Below are 12,169 nucleotides of genomic sequence, written 5' to 3'. Positions count from 1 at the left end.
CTTTACCCTTCACTATAACACACACACAAGATAATGACAAAGTGCTTTACTGATCTCGTTCTTATTAACCGTGATGGCTAGAAATTGATTATGATGTTTCTTCTATTTCTGCTATTATGAAAAGAGGCTATTTTTTATCGTTCTTTAATATTTTGATAAGAAGGAAGGTATTTATTCCTTTGTGGGACAACAAGGTTTTCGATATCCAACATCCTCACTCTACAGCAGCGTTTCCCAAAGTGGGCGATACCGCCCCCTTGGGGGCGGTGCTTTGATCTAGGGGGCGGTAATGGGAAAAGGGGTGATTGGGGGCGGTAGAGAAAAAAAACCCGGTGATTACAGATTATTACATAAAACAAACAAATTGATCTACAAAAATAAAGAAATATGACTACAAAATAGCAGGAATGAATATCTTGAATATTATCCGGTTAATACGATGAAAATACGTTATATCGAGATTGTACAAATGTACTTCATTATTGGTGCCTATATATTTTGCTCTATACTCAGTTTACTCTTACTCTTAAATGCAAACAGACTACTTAGAATAAATACTTATAATTTTGTTAAAAACGTGAAACTATGGAAAAGTAAGATCCAAAAACTACAACCCAAATTCCACATTCTAAAACTTCAAGCAAGGACGTCAAGTAATTATAAAACTGTATTAAGAATTTTTTTTTTGCATCAATTAGCTTTTATTTCTTTAACTATTTGAACCATAGACAAATCTTGATCTACATTTCTGCTGTTAAACACATGGTTGTAGTTGAGAATAATTAGACAAGAAAATACAGTTACAGTATTAACCAGTTAACCAACCCAGTAGGAGTTATTTTTTTTTCTTCCTTTTTGGATATTGTTTTGCTCAATACTAAACTGCCATCAAAAATAACTTGTCTCTATATATTTATTTCTCAATTATTTGGACTATAAGACCTTGAGATTTATCCATCTTCTTACTGCAGCAACATTTCAAACTCACATAACTTACTCATTTGAAAATTCCAGAAGCAATGTTTCTGTAAAAACTTTCAAAAAATTTTCACTCATTTCCAACCCTAAATGACAATAGTTATTATAGTCGTATCTTATATATTTTTCCAGAATAAAGAATGGCAACCCATCAACAAGGAAAAAAGAAGTGTAGGCAGTATAGCGTAGAATATTTGAAATATGGATTTGTATCAGCACCACTGAATCAACATCAACCTATGTGTCTGCTGTGTGAGAAAGTGTTTTCAAAAAAAGCTATGACACCCTCCAGACTTTCGGAACATTTGAGAACAATGCACTCTGATAAAACAGAAAAAATTATAGCATATTTCCAGTCGCTTCGAGAAAAATTCAAGGCACAAAAAAATATTAAAATATGTTTTCGAGCACTGCAGAACAATCCACTGACGGTTTGCGTGCTTCATACAACATATCTTTGATGATTGCTAGATCTGGTAAGCCTCACACAATTGGGGAGGAGCTTATTCTGCCTGCAGTAAGAGAGGTTCTGCACACTGTTGTACATAAGTCACCGGACCAAATTATGAAATCTATATCTCTCAGTAGTAATTCAGTTCAAAGAAGAATAGATGAAATGGCTGAAAACGTAGAAGATAAATTGTGCAACATTCTTGCCGCAACCGAATTTAGTTTGCAATTAGATGAGTCCACTTTACCAGGAAATGAATCCTTGCTTCTTGCTTATGTTCGTTTCGTCAAAGACGAAAAATTGGTACAAGAACTGTTATTTGCTAGACAACTTATAACAAACACTAAAGGAGAGTTGGTATTTGATATCGTTGATAATTTTTTCAAAGAGAAAAAAATCCCACTTACTAATATTCTAGCGTGTGCAACAGATGGTGCACCATCCATGATAGGTCGTTATCGTGGCTTCATCAGTTTCTTGAAGAAAGCCGTACCTGGTGTACTTACAGTGCACTGTGTAATTCACAAGCAGCATCTGGTAGCAAAATACCTTAGTGGTCGACTTCACTAATCAATTAATACTGTTATCACATCAGTAAATAAGATCAAGGCACATTCCCTCCATTCCAGACTGTTTCGACAGCTTTACATTGATAATGATGAAGAGTTTGATCGTTTATTGCTACACACAGAAGTTAGATGGCTATCAAAGGGAAACTGCCTCAAACGATTCTATTCTTTGTTTGATACAGTTGTTGAATTTTTCCAAGAATCTAATATTGGGCTATGTCATGATTTAAAAAAAATCAAGAATGATATTGCCTATTTGTCAGATATATTCCTAAAATTCAATGAAATTAATTTGCAATTGCAAGGAAATGATGCCAATCTGATAAAAGTCAAATCTGTTATCTCCACTTTCCTGTCTAAGTGTAAATTATTCAAACGAAATTAAGCACGTCATGAACTTTACCAATTTCCAAGCCTTTGTGAATTGGATAAAGAAAAGAAAATATCTGATGATGACCTTCAAGTGTATTGTGCTCATATGGAAGAGTTGCAAAGAGACATGCTGAAAGATATCAGGATATATTAGGGCTAAAAATACCAGACTGGGTTATCAATCCATTACTAGAAGTCAGTAGTGAGGAAACAAGAGAGGTAGAAGAATAATTAGTTTCAATCAAAAACGACATTGAGCTAAGTCCAAAGTTCAAGATATCCTATCAAGATTTTTGGCTACAAAAAAAAATATCTGACCTCTATCCAGTATTATGGAACAAGGTCAAGATATATTTGATTGTTTTTCTAACGTCATATCTGGTAGAACGGGCCTTCAGTAAAGTTACTATGCTTCTTTCCAAACAAAGGAACAAACTTAGAATTACCAAACGTGGGGATCTACGTCTTCTTCTTAGTGAGTTTTAACTTGATGTGGACAAACTAATATCCTTACACCAAGTACACCCATCCCATTAGAAGCAATTATGAAAAACTAAAGTTAATTTAAAAAAAATATATACATTTGGTGTTTATTACATAAATTTGTTGTTTTAATTTTTGAAGAAAAGGTTATATGCGCAGGGGCGTCCGCAGGGGGGCAGCTGAAGCGGAAAATCGGGGAATTTAAAAAAAAAATCAGTAATAAGAAATGAAAATTCCATGGATTTAAAAAAAAAAAGAATAATATGTAATTAAGAGAAATTTTTATAGTAAAAAAAAATTTATAGGATTTCTTTTCTAAAAAAAGGTCTTTTGATGTGTGAGAAAGAATCAAGCCCCCCCCAAAGAAAAAATGTCTATGGGAGGGCGCGCTACAGGTTTATTTGGAAGCCAAGGGGGCAGCATGAAAAAGTTTGGGAACCCCTGCTCTACAGTATCAAGTCAGCAGTTGAAAATAAATACTGCACGTTCTGTAGCATAGCTGATTTAACATTTAACTTCTTCTTCTTTTGTCCAAACAATGGTTAACAGAGTGGAGGAGATAGTATAACTACTGGGTGGTCCATTAAAATCTGTACTCTCACAAATTCAATAATCAATTAATGTTGAGTGATTGAAATCAATTATTTCTATATATTAAAGCAAAAACAATTAGTAACAAAAAAAAACATACCTCTCTAGCTTACGTACAAGTCGAGAAAATGACAGATAAACGTGATTGACAAATTTCCATTAGCGACCTGCACGCAGTTGAACGTCTCCAGGACGACAGTCTGAGCCTTCAGCAAGTCAGAAACGTTGAAGTGGGAGAAGGGCTATGTAAAAAAGACCAAAACGGAACCTGAATAGCTTAAGGCACCAGCCAAGGCCAATCCCATCAAGTCAATGAGGGCCCATGCAAGAGATTTCGAAGTTTCCCACCAGACTGTGCAGAGAGCTATTAAAAAAGTTGGTGGAAAGAGCCTTGCGAGGGTAAAGAGGCCACTTTTGACACCAGCATGAAATAACCCCATCTCCTCCATTGCAAAGCTCTTTTGAACTTTTTTGGACACTTTTAGCCCTGTAACAGCACCGAGGCCAACCCCTTCAACTACAACTTTCTGGGTGCATGTCGAGGAGAAGGCATACAGTGTCGATCATCAAAACAATGTGGCCCCAAGGCCACAGTCAGTCAGCATTGGGACTCCATCACAGAGGACTACATCCAAAGTGGGTGCCAGTAATTCGACCGCAACCTGGAAGCCAGCATGGTCACTAAAGGTAGCTACATTAATGATTAAGAGAGCTCGGAGATACATCTATTTATACTCTTAATTTTGTTGAAATTCTATGGTTAATTAAAAAAATATGTCTTGTTGAAGTTTAAAACTCAAAGTGTTGAGATTTTTTGTACTCACCCCTCAGTACCACTCAACTGCAAAATCACAAATGGTGGTTTATTAGTGGCAATGACATCCTGTCACCCAGAGATGTTTCAAAAGGCTGAGAGTTATCTATGCTGCAGGAACAAATAAAAGATAAATATCTCAAGGGATGGAGGCGATGATCAGGAGATCTATATCAACCATGAAGAGATTTGAAAATATTGGAATACTTTGGATCTGAGTAGGTGACTAAACCTACTTACAGTTTTTAAAACCAAGTTTGGGATGATAAAATGGGATACCAATAGGATTAAATTTAAAATTTATGTGTATCAATTAATCAATACAATAGCTAAGTCAGCTAATATGAGAAAAATGTGTATTTGTGAACAGATTAGGTAAGACTATTATATTCAAGTTGCACACAAAAGTAAAGTAGACCAGAGACAATTGCAACACGAAAGGGTTGCAAAAACCAATTTTTCTGTTGCAAAAAAAACAACCTACAGCCATATAATTGCTATCCATAATAATGAAAAGTCCATAAAAGTATGATCTAGCGTTCACACAAACCAAATTTCTTGTGGACACTCATGTAAATGAATGTAAATTGTTCTCGACGAAATTCAACGCTTTGTTTGTAAACTGTGATTTTCTATGTTCAAATTTTATTTTATTTCTTTAATAAATTTTATTACTGGGAATTTGAGTATGCTTCTAAATGAAACTTTTAATTGTTAAATAAAAGTATTTGCATTAAATTATTCATAAATTTAGTAATTATTAATAAAGATTTGCTGGATCGGATTAATTTGTTTGCTTATTTTTCGATATTTTCTTTTTTTATATTTATTAAAGGTATACTACGCGTTTCTACCAATGTATTATCAGGTGGAATTCTTTATATCACACATCATCAAAATTACTTAGTTTTTAGTCTCTAAAATTTGATATAAGTACTTTATGTTTTAAAATATAATTATAATATTTTAAAAATAATAATCGCAAATTATAACTTGGTTTACCCAAAACTAATGTTGTTAATATTTATTTAGAAACATAAGGCATTCTTTTTCCTTGTCTTAACTTCAAACAAAGTAATTTTAGTATTTTAAGTAATATTTTTGAGTTCAGAATAAAAGAAGTAGTTAGAAAATGTCACAAAATTAAATAATTTAATTTTGAGTCCATGTCAAGTGTGTATCCACTTATAAAATTTGCTGAATATTTCAGATAACGTTTAACCCTAGTTCTCCGACTAACTAAAAAATAGATATTCACTAACATAGGGTTCAAAAAAATATTTTTAGTTGAATAAATACCGAAATATAGGTATCGTCACAATACAACAGTATATCCGAGTGTTTTTATACATCCTTTTTTACCGGAAATATTGGATGTATTCAAATTTATCTCTCAGGACTTCATTTTTCCTGATTTATTAAGGTTTTAGGGACATGATTGGAAATTCCCAGGAAATACTGTTTTTCAATATTTTATTATTTAAACATAACTCGTTTTATGTATTTCTCAATTATGCCAAGCCTATCAAAATTAGAATTATGATTTATTATTTAAGTTATTTTGTTTCAAGTTAGATTAAATTACAAAATTACAAAAAGTATGCCCACGGACTCTCAAAAAACTAACCTAAGTACAATTAGTGATAATGATAAAAATACATAAATGATTAAGACTAACTAAAAATTTACTATTTATTCTTAAAATATGAAAAAAAAACTTTTGTTTAAAAGTGTACACCATTTACTACAGGGATCCAGTAATTTTAAATTTGGTTCCCTGGGATAAGAATAAACAATTTCCCGGGAAATGAAAAACTGCAGTAATTAAATACAAGGTTCGAAAACATAAATTCTTTTTTGAAAAGTACAACAATATAAATTTTATAGATACTAAAAGTTTTTAAGAGTTTCTTTATGCATGTCAAGTGTCCCTTGTTTCTTGATTTTAATATAATTTTTGCATGTTTGGTGATTTTGATTACGTTTATTTATAAGTGTACGAAGTATGTTTTTTATGACAAGGTTTGGGTCATCAGTGAGTTCCTTAACCTTTTTTTTTTTTTTTTTCGTCCTAATCTATTCTTGAGGACTCTGATTATCATAAGAGACTTTATTTTGTTTTTTATAATCACCCTATCTTCCCTTCTACCTTTTGTGTTCTTCCTCCTGCTTACCCTGCTGAGAGTGTGTTTTCCGTTTCCTTTCCTTTGAGATCTCTTCTATGGAGGAAAACACTACTGACCGTCCCCTAGATGATCTTGTTAAGAAATCGTTTCTCATATCACTGCCAGACGTGGTAACTATACTTATAAAGTTAATGAGAGTATAAATATGAATGGGAACTTTAAATGGGAAACTTTTGTTGTTTTTATTGAGAACAAGGATGGAAAGGGGCTTTCTCTCCAAGACCGATTAAAATATATTGATGTATATAATTTATCTTTATTCTTTGGGTTTAAAGAACACGAGCTTGCGGGTACTAACCTAAGATTTGGTGTTGGTCAGGCTTGTTTTTATTCAATTTTCCCAATTGATGCGAGAGACAGAATAGAAGATTTGAAGAGAGTGAAAAAATGATGTTGGAAAATACTGATGGAGTCAAAGAAGAGGTGTCTTTAAAATTGAAGGGCATTGATAAATGATCCTTTAACAAGAAAAACAACTTACGTATTGTTTTAAATAATACTTAAAATTGTATATCGGTTTATACAATTTTAAGAAATATATTTTACCAAAATACGAAGAAGAATCCCGAGGATAAGAGAGCTGAGGAATTATTCACACAGTAATAGAGTATTTGGAGGGATAGTGATAATGTGGAAAGGGTAGCTGATCCCTCTTCACTTCCAAAAATTATACTCTTTCGAGTAACTCTAGTCAAGTTAAAGTTTGAAGGAAGCAAAATGCAGTGCCAGAATTGTTTTAAATTTGGCCTTATAAAACATTATTGTAGTCAAAATAGGGCACGACTCCTTGATTATGAAGGAACATTGAAGGTTTTTATCTCAGAGGGAGAATAAATAGAAAAAAGGGCAGCAAATGTGAATAAAAATGGTTAGAAGTAAACACCTTCAAATGCAAAGGTGATTCGTTTGGTCGGTGAAGGTGATACGAAAAGTTTAACGATAACAAAACAAACTGATGTTGGAGTTGAAGTAATTTCTTCCAATGAGGATAGTGGATTTAAAATTTCAATAACATTACAAAAAGGATTTGTGATGGAATTGACTTCACTGAGGTTTTACCAGATGTAGAGTTAGATATAAAGAGTTCTAAAGATGGTACTTCAAAGGATAAGACAACTTCTAAGGGTGAGAGAGCACTTGAGGATAAGTCTGACGAGTCTTATCGCCAAAATCATAATAACATCCTACCGGAGACATCACTGAAACCCCATATAAATACAAAGAAAATTTTATGAAGTAGAACAAGATCCCAATCGTTATGATTTGGGTAATTCTCCTGAAAGAAGGAAAAAACACAATTAAGGCTCCAAAACGTTTTTAATATTACTTCAAAATTGAAAACTTATCAAGAAAATTTTCTTTTGTAAATGTTATTCAGTTGAAAAGTCAAGGATTTTTTTACTAACACTATAACTCTATAAGGAAAAATATGGGCAAAATTAATATATTAAGAACTTTTTCAAAGCCTCTGGTCCCGATGGAGTGGGAGGGGCATTTTTTAAAATCGTTTGGTAAAGAAATATTTCTTATTGGAAGCTTATGAGCAGATTTATGGAAAAATTGGGGGAATTGCTAAAGTCAATTTCTAAAGGCTGAGTTGTATTAGCTCCAAAAGAAGGAGATGGTTTGGATATCAATTATTGGAGACACAAAAACAGTGTTAAACTAATCAATTAGGGTTTTTTCGTGTGTTATTGCCAGAAAAATACAGCCGATTCTCAACAAAAGGATCGGAGCCCATCAGAAAGGCTTATTGCACAACATGAAGATTTCAAATATATCACGCAACATACAATGTTTGATAGAATCATTGGGTTCGAATAATATGTTGAGTGCTATTATTACAATTTACTTCAGCAAAGCGTTTGATTTTATTCATCATCACAAATCCTTTATTCGGTCAAACAATAACTACCCATTCGTTTTTTTAACCCAGTGAGGGCACTGTCATTAAATGGAACCTTTACAATCACATTGGATGGTCTTGAAAGTGCTCCAATTTTTCTTAAAATTAGCTGCAGACAGGGATCCCCGGTGGCTCCCCTTCTTTTTATTGCTGCAATTGATGAATTTGCTCAGGATATAAGGCGCAAGTACTCTGGATTTGGAGTTATTTTCTGAAAGAAAAAATATCTTTTAGACATATATGCTGATGATAAACTATTCATGTTGAAAGGAATTTGGAATCGCAGTTCAAGAAGAGGATTGAAGTTTTACTTTCGTTCTTTTCAAAATACAAGAAATTCATAGGTTTGGAATTAAATAAAAAGAAAACAGCAATCCTCCCATTGGGGGAGTGGACTCCAGAGAAGGACTCTCAAATTCAGGGATGCTCGGTTAAGGATAAAATTAAGGTTCTTTGAATTGAATGGGAAAGACATGGAGAGTCTGTTTCAAATAAAAACTATTTAGAATGGAGGAGATTGAACTTGTAGACTCGTGTCGACATGTACAACGTAAAGTTGATTCCTTTAGTGCATTATTTAGCTTTTGCTTTGCCAAGATTGGCCAATTGGGCGATCGAAGCTGAAAAAGGTTGGCTACAGAAGTTATTTCACTAAAGCTATATTCCGGTTCTAAAAAGATATGGAGACAAACAACTTGGGGGAGGGCTAGTTGAATTAGGTCATGTTCTACCTAAAATATACAAGAAGATTATAATTGATTTATCCGTTAATCCGGAAAAAGGATGGTGTTCTGTCATTTCTAATAGTATAACCATTGAATACATTATGATGGTAACAGATGTATCTAATTCCATACTGTTTGACATACCTTCTTCCTGGGTCACCTCCCAAAGAATTTTGAGGAAAGCTTCTACGACGTATGAATTGGCTTCGACTGTGGACATTATTCGTCAGTTCTCAAAAAAGGAGGTGTTCTTTGGACCTTTTGATAGCCCAATTAGTCTTGAGATTGAGGCTCTTTCTAAAAGAATTTTAATTATCCATGATACAATACTAGAGTAAAAGGTTAAGTCAACTTTCGACCGGACTTCAACTTTTTCCTTTAAGGACTGTGGCTAGAATTTTAACTCAATTATCTATGCATTTGCAAGATGCCCAGCATTATCTTTTCTTCGATATTTCTTCGATTTGAATATTGATCTTTTTCATTTCAGTGACTACCTTCCCGGGTACTAGTTGGCCTACATTCTTTTTGGAATGCCCAAAGGGCAGGAAAAGGTGACCCCAGAAACTAGCGCTGTCTACTTTGCTCTAGTTAGAGCTAGTTAATATTGAAGCTTTCATCTAGGGGGTTTATTTTAAACTATAACATTTATTTATGATTAATTTTATTGTAATCCCTCTTGATGCATTTTATTATTATTTTAATCCTTATATTGTTGTATTAAATTTTAATAAAAACCCAATTAAAAAAAATAAAAGTTTTACATTCATTTTATAATGATATTACACATTTAGATTTTGTTTTACATTGTTTTGAAAATCATAGTTAGTTTTTTTTTATAATTTTTCATTAAGAGGTTTTTAGAGATCTTATACAAAAAAATAAATAATCTAATGAAAAACATTTTGTTATTTATATCTGTGGATAATAAGTAGATTAGATAATTATTAATTGACGACGATTTTGCAAAGGTCTTAAGAATGTTGGGGTTTCCAAAATAAATCCGGGTTCAATTACCGGATTTGAACAAACTGCACCGATTTACAATTAGTGAATCATATTACATATGATGGAAACAATTTTAGCTTCTTAGCTCCACTATCTGTGGACTAATTCACAATCAAAGAATTTTGCAGATTTCAAATGATGAAAATCATCTTCCAAAATGATTTTTTGTAAAGGGTGATTAAAAAAAAGCCGTTTTTTCCTGTAGGGATTTTTTAACAGGTGCGCACGAGCTTTGTCAAATTCATACGACATTTTTACTCAGTATTGTTTTTGCAATTCTTCATGGAAAGATATACGCCACACCAACGTTTACAAGTTGTTCAATTGTACTATGAAAATCAGCGTTATGTGAAAGAAGTTTTTCGCAAATTATGCCCAACTTATGGTCCACATAATCGACCTTCAGAATCCACAGTTTGCACAATAATCGAAAAATTTGAAGGGGCATCAACTTGTTGGGATTCCCGTCGTCTGGTAGGCCACGTACAGCTCGTAGCGTAGAAAATATTGCGGCTGTAGCCAAGAGTGTAGCCGAATATCGTGAAGAATTGATTCGCCACCGCTCTCAACAACTTGGCTTGTCGTATGCAACAACCTGGCCTATTTTGTAGAAAGATTTTGATTTAAAGGCATACAAAATACAGCTCGTGCAAGAATTGAAGCCACCGGAACTTTGTTTGCGTCGTGTGTTCAGTGGATGGGCTCTTGAACGTATCCAAGAAAATCTGTTTTTTCCGTGCCAAATTTTGTTCAGTGATGAGGCCAATTTCTCGCTCAATGGCTACCTAAATAAGCAAAATTGCCGTATTTGGGGTGAAGAGCAACCCGAATTGTATCAAGAACATCTATTACATCCATTGAAAACAACAGTTTGGTGTGCTTTGTGGGCTGGTGGAATAAAAAAAAGATAAGAAAAAAGGTCGAAAGAGTGGACCATTTAAAGGCCAGTTGCGGCTAACATATGAAGGGGATTATTTTATGGAAATTGTTTTTTCCTCTCTCAAACCATTTTTGGTATTATTTTTTTTGACGAACGCTTATCACTGCTCTAACGTATGCCAAGAGACTATCTTTATTTCGAACAAAAAACTTTAAAATCTCACTTTTTGTTTAAACATCGTGTATCTCGCTACTACATCTACATTACATAATTAAAAGAAAGACATACAATAGTTATAGCCTGTCAAACTCTCTTAAACTAAATATATTTCCAAATAGGTACTTACAAAATGAAGGAAGTTTACATAGACCTTTTTTTTATGTAAATTTACTCTAAATGTTTCAAATATGTGTGATTTTTCTAAATAAAAATAAATAACACTAACAGAAAATCCCTTAATGGCATCATATCAAAAATAATAAAATCTATAAAGATACGCAATATGAAAAAAAAAAAAAAAATCAAATTATATTATATTTCAAATTTCTATTGCTTTACATAATATGTTTTATTACCGCTTCAAAACGGATATTGGTACAATATACAAAGGGCCTATAATGTATAAATAAGATTGATCTACAGACATTCAATTATTTTAATGGAAGGTTAAAAATATTTTGATGTTTATGTTTTTAAATCAATGATGTGGAAAGTTCACAAATACACAATACTTTAGTAAAAATGTTGCTCCTCTAAGAAATATATGAATAAAAGATTATATAAGTATTATACTTATACATGTAGATAGTCAGTGTATCTACCATAATTATCTTATTAAACTAGATAACTATAACGTGTTTTGTCTTGACTTTCAGTGTAGAAAAACAACAACAACTACAGCATAAACTACGCCACAAGTATATAATAAAGTTAGTTATAACTTTAAAAGGCTTTAAAAATCAGCTTTTTAATTCAAAATCAAATCAAATCTGTTTATTAGGCTACGTATTGCAATAAGAAAATGTCTTTCAGAGTCCATTTTCAGTCAAATCGTTTGTAAATTTAAAAAAATCCTGTGATAAAACTAAAAACTAAGGTTTTCAGCTTTCTTTGATATATATATACCTGGCGCTACAACATAACTTCCCACCTGTAGAAGTAGTAGCGTCATGGCCGTGGTTTTATTTATAAAAATCAGATTCTAAC

At 32.7% G+C, this 12,169-nt stretch overlaps 1 protein-coding gene across 1 annotated transcript; it reads left to right on the top strand.

Moving 5' to 3' along the window:
• Positions 1–1,375: 1,375 nt before the first annotated feature.
• On the top strand, positions 1,376–1,999 carry LOC121124857 (protein FAM200C-like). The gene has a single exon (XM_040720058.1). The coding sequence runs from the start codon at positions 1,376–1,378 to the stop codon at positions 1,997–1,999; it is 624 nt and encodes a 207-aa protein (XP_040575992.1).
• The last annotated feature ends 10,170 nt before the right edge of the window (positions 2,000–12,169 follow it).

Source organism: Lepeophtheirus salmonis, chromosome 9 (assembly GCF_016086655.4).
Source record: "Lepeophtheirus salmonis chromosome 9, UVic_Lsal_1.4, whole genome shotgun sequence".
Lineage (NCBI taxonomy): Eukaryota > Metazoa > Arthropoda > Copepoda > Siphonostomatoida > Caligidae > Lepeophtheirus > Lepeophtheirus salmonis.
Note: the sequence above shows the minus strand (reverse complement) of the source record. Positions and strands in the feature narration are given on the sequence as shown.